Genomic DNA, 16,361 nt, shown 5'->3' with positions numbered 1-16,361 from the left:
GCAAAGTACTCAATTCTCATACTTGAGTAAAAGTAAAGATACCATAATAGAAAATGACTCAAGTGAAAGACATCCAATAAAATACTACTTGAGTAGAAGTCTAAAAGTTTGGTTTTAAAGACTTAAGTATTAAACGTATAAATAGTTTCAAAATCCTGAGATGAAGCAAACCAGACGGCACAATTTTCTTATTTATTTAAAAAATGTATGGTTAGGCAGGGTTAGACATTTAGACATGATGTTTAATGAGTCCGCCAGATCCGAGGCAGTAGGGATGACCAGGGTCAAGCGTTCTGTTGATAAGTGCATGAATTGGACCATTTTCCTGTGCTGCTAAGCATTTTTATTTATTTAATTTAACTAGGCAAGTCAGTTAAGAACAAATTATTATTTACAATGATGGCCTACCCTGGCCAAACCTTAACCTGGACGAGGCTAATTGTGCGCTGCGCTAAGGGACTCCCAATCACGGCCGGTTGTGATACAGCCTGGAATCGAACGAGGGTCTGTAGTGGCGCCTCTAGCGCTGAGATGAAAGGAATACTTTTGGTGTCATGGAAAATGTATGGAGTAAAAAGTACAATATTTTCTTAACGAATGTAGTTCAGTAAAAGTCAAAAATATAAATCGTAAAGTTAAGTACAGATGGCCCCAAAAACGACTTAAGTACTTTTACACTACTGGGTAGCAGCAGTTGTGATGTGTGTGTAGCATGTATGTATGTCTGTGTGGGTGTATGCATGATTGAGTGCATGTGCGCTAAGGTACGGAGAATCAGAGCAGGTGGTCAGTCCAGTTCAAGTGTTCAGCAGTCTGATGGCTTGTATAGACTGTTGGTTTCAGACCTCATGCTCCGATATCGTCTGCCCAAAGGTAAGGGAAAGAACAGCTTGTGTGTGTGGGGTCCTTGATGATGCTGTGTGCCTCCCTCAGGCACTGCTTCGAGTAGATGTACTGGATTGGTGGGAGTGTGGTCCCAGTGACGTACCTATGGCGTGTGAATAGCGATGTAAATGGCATCTTCCGTGGATCTGTTGGAGCAGTAGGTAAATTGGAGTGGGACCAGTATGCCTGGCATGCTGGCCTTGATGTGTGCCATGACCGGCCTTTTGAAGCACTTCATAATGACCAAGGTGAGCGCGACGGGCCGATAGACAAGTTTTGTTGAAATTTAAATTAGGCCTGCGTTCTATAAGATTTGTTTGTTCACGTTCCCTGTATTTTTCAAAAAATTGCCTTACTTTAGAGGCTGGTGGGAGAACCTATATTTATTTTACTAGGCAAGTCAGTTAAGAACAACTTCTTATTTTCAACAACAGCCTAGGAACAGTGGGTTAACTGCCTGTTCAGGGGCAGAAGGACAGCTTTGTACCTTGTTAGCTCAGGGATTTGAACTTGCAACCTTTCGGTAACTAGACCAATGCGCTAACCACTAGGCTACCCTGGACAGGTGCATTATTATGGATGGAATGGGATTAATGGAACGAAGTCAAACGTGGTTTCCATATGTTTGATACCATTTCCTTTATTCTATTACAGCCTTAACAATGAGCCCATCCTCCAATAGCTCCACCCACCAGCCTCCTCTGCCTTATATGTAGCATAGCTGAGGTCTCACATGACCATCCTTCCAAATCCCGTCTAGCTACTGTAGATTTAATACAATGAAGTCCATTTAAAATTGAGGGCGAGATCCTTCATTTGTATTAATTACACATACCATGTCTGTCTGTGTTTTACAACGGAGTCTTTTGTGAATATATTTCATGACAGGTCTTAAGGGGTTCATTGTTGGCGGGTCATTCTCAAATTAGACCTCATGGGCTATAGGCAAACATGCAAACATGCAATGTTGGATAGAATAAAAAATATACACACAGATCAATAAAGACAATTTGAAGCAACATAAAAAGCTTTATTTGCACGAAGGACCAGTTATCCAGGCCACTACATATTCTTGCCACACAAATGGTGTCTGGTATATTCCACTATAGATCCTCAAGTCTGCTGTAGCTTGGCTAAATATATGTCAATGTTGCTTACCATGTTTACTGTGCTCATTGCTGTTAGCAGGTAGAGAAAATACATCACGACTGCCATTTCACAGTTGTCATGAACCATAATAATTTGCATTTGGGAGTGGAACATTTATGTACATTATTCTCCATTGGCACTCATGCACTGTGGTAATTGGCTCCAGGTGAGATCTGAGAGAAAGTTAGTTGTCACTTCCACACAGGGCCAGTAGGATCTTCTCATAGTCTCCCTTGGTGTCATCCTAAGGAGGTAAGAGACAGAGCACAGAGTTACTCTGCAAAATGTAAAGGTCAATTGTGTTTAGACATGTCACACCATTATAACATTTTAGTTAAATTATTTTCAGATGCCATATTTCCCAAATGGTTTGTCTTTTGTCCAGATGCCGATTGGACCTAGTAATCAGAATGCCTTATACAATGTGATGCATTACTTAACTCGGAGGGGGTGGTGTCAATTCCCCAGACCCCGATTAAGTCTAGTCCTGGATATAAAAGATTCTCAATGGAGGATCTGTTTAATTAGATTTTTAGTCCAGTACTATGCTTAATCTGGGAAAACAGTAACTTGTCTTTTACTGCCACTAAAGAAAGTGGAGATGTTTGCTCACCAGAATTTCCTGGGAGAGGGTTTTCCCAAACGTCTTCTTGTACTCCTGTTTAATCCGGGCCAGGTCGACTTCAGACCTGCTCACCATGACCCGGGTCAGAATATTGGTCCTGGTTCCTTTACCCTGGGGTATGGCACAGACACACAAACTGAAGATGTATAACCGGATAGTGGAAGCTCCTTAGCCTGAATCCAGATCTGTTTGTGCTGTCTTGTACAGTATGTGCATAACCAGTGTTCTTGTGTAGATTGTCACATCTTATAACAGGGTCATATTCATTAAGTAGAAAATGGACTGAAACAGGGAAGAACTACCAGGATTTGTCCAATAAGAAATGCAAATTTTCTTTAAAAAAATATCTTTCTTGTGTACCCTAATGATCAGGACCCAGGGCAACCTCTCATCTGGTAAATAAAACCTAACAATGTTTACCAGTTAACACACCTTCATTGCCAAGTTGAGCTTCTCAGCAAAGAAAACCGGCTTGCTTCCAGCACACTTCACTGAAAGACAGAAAAGAAAAATAGTCAGGTGACAGCATCGACAAGAAGGGGCATTCTCCAAAGCTGTCTCGAGGTGTGTGTGTGTGTGCGTGTGTGTGTGTGTGTGTGTGGGGGGGGTACAATCAAATGTTATTTGTCACATGCTTTGTAAACAACAGGTGTAGACTAATAGTGAAATGCTTACTAACGGCCCTTCCCAATAACGCAGAGAGAGAAATTTAATTTAAAAAACCAGGAATAAATACATAATGAGTAACAATAACTTGGGTATATACACGGGGTACCAATACCAAGTCGATGTGCAGGGGTACTAGGTAGTCGAGGTAAATATGTACATATAGGCAACAGGATAGGTAATAAACAGTAGCAGTGTAGGTGATGAGTCAAAAGAGTTAGTGCAAAAAAGGGTCAATGCAGATAGTCCGGGTAGCTATTTGGTTAACTATTTAGCAGTTTTATGGCTTGGGGTTAGAAGCTGTAGAGGCTCCTGTTGGTTCCAGACTTGGAGCATTGGTACCGCTTTCCGTGTGGAAGCAGAGAGAACAGTCTATGACTTGGGTGTCTGAAGTCTTTGACAATTTGTAGAGCCTTCCTCTGACAACTCTTTGTAAAGAGGTCCTGGATGGCAGGGACCTCGGGCCCCAGTGATGTACTGGGCCGTACGCACTACTCTTTGTAGCGCCTTGCGGTTGGATGCCAAGCAGTTGCCACACCAAGTGGTGATGCAGCCAGTCAAGATATGGTACAGCTTTAGAACTTTTTGAGGATATGAGGGCCCATGCCAAATCTTTTCAGCCTTGTGAGGGGGAAGAGGTGTTGTCGTGCCTTCTTCACGATTGTGTTCATCTGTGTGGACAATTTGAATTCCTTAGTGATGTGGACACTGAGGAATTTAAGCTCTCAACCTGCCCCACTACAGCCCTGTTGATTTAGATGGGGGGCGTGCTCGGTCCTCCTGTTTCCTGTAGTCCACGGTCAGTTCCTTTGTCTTGCTGATGTTAAGGGAGAGGTTGTTGTTCTGGCACCATACTGCCAGGTCCCTGACCTCCTCCCTATAGGCTGTTTCTTCATGTAGGTTATCGGGCCTACCAACGTCGTAAAGTCTGCAAAGTTAATGATGGTGTTGGAGTCGTGTGCGGTCATGTAGTCGTGGGTGAACAGGGAGTACATGAGGGAACTATGCATGCTCCCACGATGAGGGTGTGTTGCTGCCTACCCTCTCCACCTGGAGGTGGCTGGTCCGGAAGTTCAGGATCCAGGGTACTGAGCTTAGTGATGAGCTTGGTGTTGAATGCTGAGCTATAGCTGCTGAACAGCATTCTTACATAGGTATTCCTCTTGTCCAGATGGGAGAGGGCAGTGTGGAGAGCAGTAGATATTGAGTCATCTGTGGATCTGTTGGGGTGGTATGAGGATTGGAGTGGGTCTTGGGTGTCTGGGATGGTGGTGATGTGAGCCATGACCAGCCTTGCAAAGCATTTCATGGCTACAGATACCGTTTAGACAGGTTACCTTGGTGTTCTTGGGCAGAGGGACTATGTTGGTCTGCTTGAAACATGCAGGTATTACAGACTGGGTCAGGGAGAGGTTGAACATGTCAGATAAGACACTTGCCAGCTGGTACCATGGTATTTTCTTAAATCAGACATAGTGCTCCATTGTCCTCACACAAAACAAAACGGCCATGAAATGATAAACAGGCATTTGCAATCAATAATTGGATAATATGAATATGCCTTGGGTAATGTGCCATCACATCTATTTATATAAAAAAGTGATGATTGTTTTAGTCTCGAGAGAGACTAATGTTATTTTGCTAAGTGTGGCCTTATTTGAATGAAGAAAATGGAGCCCATGATGTAATGTTACAGGACGAAGGACTAGTGAAGGGTGTGATGCAGCAGAAGACATGGATTGAGGGTGATGCACAGATTATTTGAGGACATTGGAACATTTGTGCAACGTTACTAAGCTTGGTCCTGGCTGTGCTCTCTCACCTACGGCAGTCACAGTTCTCAATGTCTCCCTTCAGTTCCAGGTCAATAGCCTTTGCCACATCCACCTTACTGTACTTGGAGTACCTCTCAAACGCTGAGAGAAAGAGAGAGTGGGAAAGGATTATGTACTTAAAATGATTATACAGTATCAACCATGTGTGTTTGCACATGCAGTGTATGAAAAAGGAAAAAGCCCCCACACACACATCTAGATTCTATTAGTATTTGTGGTGCGTTGACCAAAAGTAACATTCTATGATTAAAAAAGAAGGTCCACACTCAGGTATTTGCAGTGAAAAAATGTATGAAGTGTCTAAAATAAATTCTGAACAAATGTTGCTTCGCCCGACTTCATCAAAATGTGCGGTCTTCAAATTGAATAAATGTCCTCGCAGTCCCCCAAAATATGTTCCTATCTATCACGTTTAGAATTTTCGATGCTCCCTGACTGTTATGCTTTTGTTTCAATGACTGTTAGTAAGCTGGACAGAGTGAAGGGACTATGATAGTAGGTCCATTATCATTGGTACACAGTTTCGATTTGGTTTTAGTCATTTAAAATGTTGACTAAATATGTAAAATAACGCCCCCACCACCAAAGCACCCGCAGGCCGGATTGAATGTGCTCGTGGGCCGCATGTTTGACACCCCTGGTCTAACTGATGACAAAAACAAATCACACTATAGGGTTATGACATAATGAACAGGTGGTGAGAAAAGAAATAGTGTAAGCTTACTGGGCAATGTCTTCTTTACCAAATGTGTGTATACATGTGCAGTTTGTGTGTATATTCACTTTGGCGGAGCTGAGGAGCACTTCTGGAGGTCAGAATGTCAATGAAGACAGAGCAGTCTGTTCCCTTCCTCTTCTCTCCAGCCTCATACAGGGCCTATAGACGGATACAGTAGGCACGGGCATCACACACAGGGTTCACATTACACATCGACTCTTTGCGGTGCCCAACCTTGATTCTGACACACATTCACTCTCTTCCTCTCCTCCATACCCTGGCATCACTGTCAGCAAGTTCCTGGTTCACCATGGTGTCCTCATTCCTAGTAGCCTACAGTATGCGAGTGAGAGAGAGGGGGAGTGTTAATTGTGCCAAACTATGTATCTTTAATAAACATGTTTAAACAAACTGTAAATAAACACACCTTGCAGAGCGAGAGCAGAGCATTCCTGAAATCTGCGCTTGTGTCAGATTTGATGTCATCCTCTAGCTCCTTTTTGTTTTCTAGCAAAGAAAATGCCATGATTATTGGTATGTTGGAAATATCACATACAGGACATTTACATACATATTTACATATTGCTGACACACCTCCCTTATAGACTTTCTTTAACTCTCTGATCTCCTTATTGGTCCTGGATGCCAGAATCTCAACCAGAGTATCCTCATCTGTGTCCAATCCCTGAGAGAGAGAAGTCGAGAGGGGAGGGGTGTGAACAGTCAACAAGGACAAAAGGGTCAGGTGACATCAGTCTGTAAAGCTAAGAAAAGTTCAGGATCGGATAACACAAACAGAAAGTGCAGGGCAGTGTTAATTATGCCCCAAACACAAAACATGGAGGGACTACCTGCACTTGTTCAATAATAGCTCATTTTCGAGTCTACCGCTATACCAGACACCTCACACACACTGCACATCATGAAATCTAAAGTACAGTAGATACTCGTCAGCACCGTCTCCTCACATATTAAAACAGTCCCACCAGTTGTAAAAGTCCCACCTTTTGCCTCTATTCTGAGTTATAGTGAGTGACTAGGTGCGTGCATGTTTACATTCATGGCCTGTTTGAGCTGTTGGGCGTCATACTGGGCTGGCGTCTTGAGCAGAGCCAGACCAACATCCTCCAGGTCTCCCTTTAGGGCTGACTTCAGGGCAGTCTCCAGAGGCTGCAGAGAGAGGGGTGACACACTCTTCCACAGTCATACACAAGTGTGTGTGTGTGTGTTTGCACGTGTTGCATCATTCCATCGGTCCTAAAGTGCAAACTCCACCCACCCGCCGCCAGCCGCACATGCTAAACCAAACACAACTAGTGTGTTGGTAAGTGTGCATGTGTCACATCTTACCTTGCCTTTAGCCTTCTCATAGGTAGCTTTGATCTGCTGTCTCTGGGCGTTGCTCCTCCTCACCAGCACATCAATGATGGTGTTCTCATCCACACCTACATCACAAGATGGAGGGACTTGTTCCACAAGAAACACTGTTGCGTATTTTGCCTAATCCATGAGCCCTCATCCGTTTTTGTAATAATACGTGTGACCCCGGCCTTACGGTGAGGCAACCCTGACTACTCACCAGCAACAAACAATGAAAAAACGGACCCGGACATGTTCACACGTGTTTTTTACCAATACCAGGTTTAGTATCATGATACTTGATACCGAAATGATACTGAATACCAAAACGATACTCAATACCACAGATAACTGTGTGGCTCAGTTTGAAGAGCATAGCAGTCGCTACGCCAGGGATGTGTGTTCTATTCCTAAAGAAGACCAGAAAGGGGGAATAAAGTTTGAAAATGTATGCAACGTTGAATAATAAATGGTAAAACTAAAATAACAGATAGAATATCTTCTGTATGCAATGTCTTATTAAAGAATATCTACAATGGTCTTTATTTTTTGATACACAGTGATAATTTGCTCATCTAGGCCCATAATATTGGGTCAAATGACATTCGTGAGGCATATGATTCATTATAGCATAATCAATTCATGTATTAAACTAATAGTTTAGTTTAAAAATAGACATAAAAACACTGAAGCTCATTTTGAAAGCTTCTATATTGCAATAGTCTATTACACACCACAGAAATATAATGAATTTTACACAGCAAACTACGATTCCCAGAGTGCATTTCACTTCCCATGGTGCAATGCTCCGCCCAGGGCTGCTGGCTGTAGTAGTCAAAATATATTGCTGTCAAGTTAAGAATGCATTTCCCATGACTTTTGGGTTGTAATCATATATTACAATGCTCACATGAATGCCATGCTGAATATATGTTCATGTTATTGTTACTCAAATGATTCCAATTTAGTTGCTAGTAGACTAACGTTACAATGTAAAAGTCATGTTTAATATAGTTTTTTATGTTGTTTTGGAACTAAACCTCCCTTGCACTGCAATGCTTTGTAAGACCTTTTTCTTAGTTGTTTCAGTAGGCTGGCCCTCATCTGCTCTGTAAGCAAAGTCTTCCAATAGTTTGCTTCTGCAGACAGTTTTGTCAACAAACTGCAGGCGTGGAGGTATGATGTTTCTGTTATAAGTAGCCATGCTGTCAGCATTTTCTCTTTCCCCCTTGCTTTCTTCTCAAAAGTGGCTCACACTCTGTCAGCTGCATGCGCAAGTAGCCTGGTTAGCTACTGCCCCCTTGAGAAGTTTCAGACAAATTACAAGATGGACAATCCGTATATAACGTGAGACACATTTGACAGTACTGAAAGTAACAAACATTCTAGTACCAAACTAGTATCGAAAAAGTCCCGAAGTGTTGGTATAATGTCCAACACTACACACATGATCAATTGAAGAATTGAAGTAATGATGGATGGTGCTAAATACAAGGAAATTCTTGAGGGAACCTGTTTCAGTCTTCATGAGATTTGAGACTGGGGCGGAGGTTCACCTTCCCGCATGACAATGACACAAAGCATACTGCTAAAGCAACACTCGAGTGGTTTAAGGGGAAACATTTAAATGTCTTGGAATGGCCTAGTCAAAGCCCAGACCTCAATCCAATTGAGAATCTGTGGTATGACTTAAGGATTGCTGTACACCAGCGGAACCCATCCAAAATGAAGGAGCTGGAGCAGTTTTGCCTTGAAGAATGGGCATAAATCCCAGTGGCTAGAGGTGCCAAGCTTATAGAGACATACCCCAAGAGACTTGCAGCTGTAATTGCTACAAAAGGTATCTCTACAAAGTATTGACTTTGGGGGGTGAATAGTTATGCACGCTCAAGTTTTCTGTTTTTTTTTTGTCTTATTTCTTGTTAGTTTCACAATATTTTATTTTATTTTGCATCATCAAAGTGGTAGGCATGTTGTGTAAATCAAATGACACAACCCCCCCCAAATCAATTTTAATTCCAGGTTGTAAGGCAACAAAATAGCAAAAATGCCAAGTGGGGTGAATATTTTCGCAAGCCACTGTAGTACGCAACCCAGACTTGCCAAAAGCCCTGAGTGATGTCAACTTTCATGTAGGAATCAGGTCCTTTTCAAACCTGTTTCATCAGAACACAACTACACTGAAATCCTTTCAAGAGGCTCTGCAGTGAATTCAATGTGACAAGATCAATTGCATATTCAAATTAGACACGTCATTTCCTCATTCACTTCCAAGGGGAGGTTTATAGCTCAGCTCAATGAAGTTGAGATCCATCTTGCAACAGCACAGTCCATCAAAGGCTAAATCTCCCATATCTATAGGCTCTTATCTGAGAATGTGGGCTCCTCCTTTAATCCTTTGAAAATAATCTGGGAAAGGACCTTTGTCTGACTAACAGTGATGAATTATGGGTGGATGTTTGCGTCAGGGTATACTGCTCCTCTCTAACATGAAAATTAAAGAATCGAATTACACATTTTTGTACATATTATATTATACTCCAGTGAGACTCTATAGAATGAATAGTTTAAAATACTTTCAATTTAAGAAAAAAAGTTTCCTGGTACGGGGACCTCCTGTCTACTTTCACCCGTAGCTATGTATCACACACATGTACTTTGTTGAGTACATGCGTGTGTGTGTATGTCAATCTCACCCTTGGCGTTGATGGCCTTATCCAAGATGAGTACATCCCTATCGACATTGAAATCTGGGTCAGGAGTCACAGTCCCCTGACTGGGTAAGGTCTGAGGAAGAGACAGAGAGAGAGAACTCTTAGCTGCCATGCAGTTAATTAATGAATACCTTCACAAAATCCAGAACAATAGTATAGAAGCAAAGGAAGGAACAGCACATACAAAGATGTGTACAAAATATGATAACAGGAGGAAAGAGCAGGTTTCAACAGTTTCTGAAGGGAAGGGCTCCTACTCCTGAATTCCTTCTATGAGTCACAAGACAACCATTATTTTGTATCTCAGACTCTTTCTTTATCCTCTACAGCCATCACTTTTCTCTGTCCTCCCTCCCCGTCCTGTCTATCCGGCTACAAATGTACAAACACCACCTGGTAAGTTTTTACACACATTTCAATATTTTTTTACATTTTGTATTTAACCTTTATTTAACTAGGCAAGTCAGTTAAGAACAAATTCTTATTTACGATGACGGCCTACACCAGCCAAACCCGGACGTAGCTGGGCCAATTGTGCCCAGCCCTATGGGACTCCCAATCACAGCCATTTCTGATACAGCCTGGATTCTAACAAGGGTGTCTGTAGTGACCTCTGCACTACTCGGGAGCCCATGAAATACCGCAAGAAGGGAAAAAAGAGGCGTTCCCTCTAGAAAGTGGAACAGAACCCTACCGAGTCATCGGGCTGGCCCAGATAGAAGATCTGCTTGAAGAAGTCTGCGATGAAGGACATGGTGGCACGGGTCTGAAGAGGGAGGACTAGGGGGATCCAATAATAACCACAGTATTAATAACATCCTTTGTATTGAACACCAAGGCCTTTTGCATTTCTGAGTGTTAAATGGAGGGATGAAAGGCTCTTTCTTTGTTTCCAGAATATGCTACAGTACAAGACCAGGGCACCATATTTGGTCAAATTACATTTTAGTAGACTCACCCCCAACACAACCTCATTCAATGTGGTTCAAACATTTTGTTATTTTCCTATCACTGCCACTTACACAGGATAATCATCATTACATAGAGTAAAATTAAACATGTCTAGAACAAGGGGATATAATTCCTGTTTATGATGCTGCACAGATTATTTATTTAACTTTAACCGTTTCATCACTTTTGCTCAATTAGTTCACAATGGTTCTCAAGGCATGACAGGATCAGCTACATAAAATAATTAATCAAAATAATAATGAAATGTCACTACTACGTCCAGTCACACACACATATGCTAAAGTTCCTTGGTAACTGGGCTGTATTTAGAATGTAGGCTATTCATACAGTGGGAAGTTTAGTTTCCCAGTTTAACAAGGTTCAAACTCCCGAAAAATAGAGAAATTAACGAATGACTGTTACCTAGGTTCGCCGGTGCTCAATTTCCAGGAGTAGGTTCAATGAAGGGACTGGGAAACTTCTTCAGACTGAGTTTGCAGGGGCATTGTGAAGTTGCGCTCATGTATTATATAGCTACACAATAAATCCCACCTAGCAACCGTGCATCCCACACTTGCTCTATGCTACCATTTGATTGGCACTTGCCATTTGATTGGCACCCAGGGTGGTGAAAGTGCATGGTGATCTTGATGCTCGTTTCTAATAAATATCAAGGGTCTTATTCTGGTGACATGATGATCGATGCTTGACTGCCATTTGACAAATACAAATATTCTCGCTCTTATCAATAATAGTCTCATCATGTAGACTAGCCTACAGGCACAGCCTACCCGTATGCACCACACAGAACGCACTGCAACTGCCTCTGCAATGCAATGCTATGAAAGCCAATCCCTTACAAAAAGCAGTGTTGAAACTGCAGTAAAGTGCAGTAACTGCAATCGACTGTGAAATGTTGGAAACATGAATTGCAGGTTAACTGCAGCGTACGTGTTTTTGAAAAGTATTCTGACCCTTTCACTTTTTCAACATTTTGTTACCTTACAGCCTTATTCTAACATGGATTAAATCGTTTTCCCCCCAAATAATTCTACTAACAAAACACAATAATGACAAAGCAAAAACAGGTTTTTAGACATTTTAGTAAATGTATAAAAAAAGACGAAATATCACATTTACATTAATTAGTGTTCAGACCCTTTACTCAGTACTGTTGAAGCACCTTTGGCAGCATTTACAGCCTCGAGTCTTCTTCGGTATGACGCTACAAGCTTGGCACACCTGTATTTGGGGATTTTCTCCCATTTTTCTCTGCAGATCCTCTCCAGCTCTGTCAGGTTGGATGGGGAGTGTCGCTGCATAGCTATTTTCAGGTCTCTTCAGAGATGTTCGATCGGGTTCAAGTCTAGGCTCTGGCTGGGTCACTCAAGGACATTCAGAGACTTGTCCCGAAGCCACTCCAGCGTTGTCTTGGCTGTGTGCCATTGCCCTGTTGGAAGGTGAACCATCGCCCTCGCTCTAGAGCAGGTTTTCATCAAGGATCTCTCTGTACTTTGCTTTGTTCATCTTTCCCTCGATCATGACTAATCTCCTAGTCCCTGCCGCTAAAAAACATCCCCACAGCATGATGCTGCCACCACCATGCTTCACAGTAGGAATGGTGTCAGGTTTACTTCAGACATTTAAATAACGTTCCTGTGTGTTAACTCTTGGGCTGCTTTATTCCCCTCTAACCGGGGGCGATGTCAGTTGGTCATAAAACCAGTAAAATACGTAGAGCCAGGTCACTCTCTTTCAGAAATGTAGCCATTGTTACTTGAAGAATATAACCTAGAAATACTTCATGAGCTTAGTTCAACTGTCTTGCCTTTCAACAAACACTGTAAAGCTTTAGAACATGGTTAAACTATCATTTTGATTTCATGGATGGTCAGGTCTTGCATTCATAGCTCTGTCTATGAATTTGAAAGTGGATACATTTATCCAGCCCCATCCTTCAGCTGTTTCCCAAAGAAGTGGCGGGGTGCCAGTTTTATTGTTGTTTGAATCCCAGATTCAAATCTTTTTAGATTGCCCCTTTAACGGAAAGAGGTATTTTCAAAAAATGTCATTGGACAGAATATGGGGCACACCACCCAATGCCCATAAGCAAAAACTCAATTAACATTTTATTAGTACTGCATCCTCACTTTTGTAACTGCAGAAGCCTAGTGCAGGGCCACCACGCCCCACCGAACAACACATGCAAGCACCCACATATAAAGGGGGTTCTACAGTAACTAGTCATAAGTATAGTGGTGATCCTTCTTGTAATTTGTAGTTGTTTGGATCCTTGGTGAGGAGTGTTGTGGAAATTCTACACATTAAAGGGAAAGCAAGAGAGACTGCAAGTTTCCTCAAACAACAAAGTTCTTTATTAGTAAGATTTGCGAAAATGGAGCTGGTTAGCGGAGACCCAAAATGTTGCACAGCTAAGAGCCCCCGAACGAACACATTCAGACTCTGTCATTTATAGCCATCCTCAGTGTCTGTCTTTGCCAGATAACCTACAGCTGGCAAAGATACATATGTCCTTATATGGTCACTTATGTTAGAGTTTCGCTAAGCATGTCATAGTCATCTCATATCTTGAGAAAACAGGAACCGTATCCCAGATAGGAACACTTGAAACGGGTCAGACAAATCTGCAGAAACCAGTCGTCCCCCGCTATCTCACAGCTAAGATTAACAACAGAATCAGATTTATTCTCATATAAATCTTTAAGCATGCTATGTCAAAGTAATTGAGTATGCACAACATTTCTCCCATAGGAGGTACGTTAATATCGTAATAGACTAGAATAACTTTCTTTTTCCACGCAAGGGAATTTCTTTTTGGAGATAGTGAGGTCATGAGGTCATGACTGATGTTCACAAGATGGCGCTGACAGAGATGGTCTCCTCGCTTCAGGTCCTTAGGAAATATGCAGTTTTTTTTATTTTTATGTATTATTTTATGTATTATTTCTTACATGTTAGCACAGGATATCTCAAGTGTTATTACATACAGCCGGGAAGAACTATTGGATATAAAAGCGATGACAACTTACCAACATTACGACCAGGAATACGTCTTTCCCGAAGTGGATCCTTTGTTCGGACCTCCACCCTGGACATGGGATCTTATCCCAAAGGCCGACCCAAAACAACACAATCGCCACAGGAGAGACAGACAGAGCGGCCTGCTGGTCAGACTCAGAAGGCGAGCACACCATCCACATATAGCATATTACTCTCCAATGTCCGATCTCTAGATAACAAGGTGGACGAAATCAGAGCTTGAGTTGCCTTCCAGAGAGACATCAGAGATTGCAACATTCTCTGTTTCACAGTAACATGGCTCACTTGGGATACGTTTTCAAAGTCGGTCCAGCCACCCGGTTTCTTCATGCATCGCGCCAACAGAAACAAACATCTCTCTCGTAAGAAGAAGGGCGGTGGTGTATGCCTTATGATTAACGACTCATGGTGTAATCACAACAACATACAGGAACTTAAGTCGTTTTTTCACCTGACCTAGATGCCGACCGCAATATCTTCCAAGAGAATTCTCTTCGATTATAGTCACAGCCGTGTATATCCCCCCAAGCAGATACCTCGTCAGCCCTGAAAGCGTTTCACTGGACTCTATGTAAACTGGAAACCATACATCCTGAGGCTGCATTTATTGTAGGCAGGGATTTTAACAGAGCTAATCTGAGAACGAGACTTCCTAAATTCTATCAGTATATCGAATGCGTGACAAGGGCTGCTAGCATTCTGGATCATTGCTACTCTAACTTCCGTGATGCATACAAAGCCCTCCCCCGCCCTGCCTTCGGCAAATCTGACCATGACTCCATTTTGTTGCTCCCAGCCTATAGACAGAAACTAAAACAGGAAACACCCATGCTAAGATTTGTCCAACACTGGTCGACCAATCGTTTCAATCACATGGACTGGGATATGTTCCGGATAGCCTCAGACAACAACATTGATGTATACGCTGACTCGGTGAGCGAGTTTATTAGCAAGTGCATTGGAGATGTCGTACCCACTGTGACTATTAAAACATTTTCTAACCAGAAACTATGGATTGATGGCAGCATTCACACAAAACTGAAAGCGTGAACCACCGCTTTCAATCATGGCAAGGTGACTGGAAACATGACCAAATACAAACAGTGCAGCTATTCCCTCCGCAAGGCAATCAAACAAGCAAAGCATCAGTATAGAGACAAAGTAGAGTCGCAATTCAACGGCTCAAACACAAGACTTTTGTGGCATTGTCTACAGTCAAACACGGATTACAAAATGAAAACCAGCACCGTCGCGGACATCGACGTCTTGCTCCCAGACAAATTAAACAACTTCTTTGCTCGCTTTGACGACAATACAGTGCCATTGACACGGCCCGGTACCAAAGCCTGTGGGCTCTCCTTCTCTGTGGCCAACGTGAGTAAAACATTTAAACGTGTTAACCCTGTCAGGGCTACCGGCCCAGACGGCATCCCTAGCCGTGTCCTCAGAGCATGCTCAGACCAGCTGGCTGGTATGTTTACTGATATATTCAATAAATCCCTATCCAAGTCTGTTGTCCCCACATGCTTCAAGATGGCCACCATTGTTCCTGTTCCCAGGAAAGCTAAGGTAACTGAACTAAATGACTATCGCCCCATTGCACTCGCTTCTGTCATCATGAAGTGCTTTGAGAGACTAGTCAAGGAGCAAATCACCTCCACCCTACCTGATACCCTAGACCCATTCCAATTTGCTTAATGCCCCAATAGGCAAACTACCTGCCCTCCAGGACACCTACAACCCCCGATGTCACAGGAAGGCCAAAAATATATATATTTTTCATTTTATTTACCTTTATTCAACTAGGCAAGTCAGTTAAGAACAAATTCTTTCTTTCCATTTTTATTTTCAATTACGGAAACAGCTCAGCCTTTTCTCAGTTTACTGGTCACGATAACAACACCCACAAGTAGCACGCGCTCCAGCAGGAATATCTAACTGGTCATCCCCAAAGCCAACACCTCTTTTGGCCGCCTTTCCTTCCAGTTCTCCACTGCCAGTGACTGGAACGAATTGCAAAAATCGCTGAAGCTGGAGACTCATATTTCCCTCACTAACTTTAAACATCAGCTATCTGAGCAGCTAACCGATCGCTGCAGCTGTACATAGCACATCTGTAAATAGCACACCCAATCTACCTACCTCATCCCCATATTGTTTTTATTTACTTTTTTGCTCTTTTGCACACCAGTATTTCTACCTGCACATCACCATCTGCTCATCTATCACTCCAGTTTTACTTTGCTACTATGGCCTATTTATTGCGTTACCTCCTCACACCATTTGCACACACTGTATATCGACTTTCTTTTTTCCTATTGTGTTATAGACTGTACGCTTGTTTATTCCATGTGTAATTCTGTGTTGTTGTTTGTATCGCACTGCTTTGCTTTATCTTG

General features: G+C 42.4%; 1 protein-coding gene across 2 annotated transcripts; it reads right to left on the bottom strand.

Annotated features, from left to right (window-relative positions):
- Window positions 1-1,901: 1,901 nt before the first annotated feature.
- Window positions 1,902-11,419, bottom strand: LOC112263248 (annexin A1). Of its 2 annotated transcripts, XM_024439307.2 has the most exons (13): window positions 11,326-11,406; window positions 10,646-10,731; window positions 9,934-10,024; window positions 7,229-7,323; window positions 6,935-7,048; window positions 6,473-6,563; window positions 6,306-6,385; window positions 6,155-6,211; window positions 5,944-6,037; window positions 5,152-5,241; window positions 3,092-3,150; window positions 2,648-2,770; window positions 1,902-2,278 (listed from the first exon to the last, which is right to left on the bottom strand). In XM_024439307.2, exons 2-13 carry the CDS (start codon window positions 10,703-10,705, stop codon window positions 2,219-2,221), a joined length of 1,014 nt encoding a protein of 337 aa, XP_024295075.1. In that variant the 5' UTR covers window positions 10,706-10,731; window positions 11,326-11,406; the 3' UTR covers window positions 1,902-2,218. The 2 variants fall into 2 exon arrangements, with proteins under 2 accessions (XP_024295075.1, XP_024295077.1); XM_024439309.2 differs by lacking the exon at window positions 1,902-2,278 and having other exon boundaries at window positions 2,647-2,770; window positions 5,148-5,241; window positions 11,326-11,419.
- Between the last annotated feature and the right edge of the window lie 4,942 nt (window positions 11,420-16,361).

This window comes from Oncorhynchus tshawytscha, linkage group LG12 (genome assembly GCF_018296145.1).
Source record: "Oncorhynchus tshawytscha isolate Ot180627B linkage group LG12, Otsh_v2.0, whole genome shotgun sequence".
Taxonomy (NCBI): Eukaryota; Metazoa; Chordata; class Actinopteri; order Salmoniformes; family Salmonidae; genus Oncorhynchus; species Oncorhynchus tshawytscha.
This window is presented reverse-complemented; position numbering and strand designations above follow the sequence as displayed.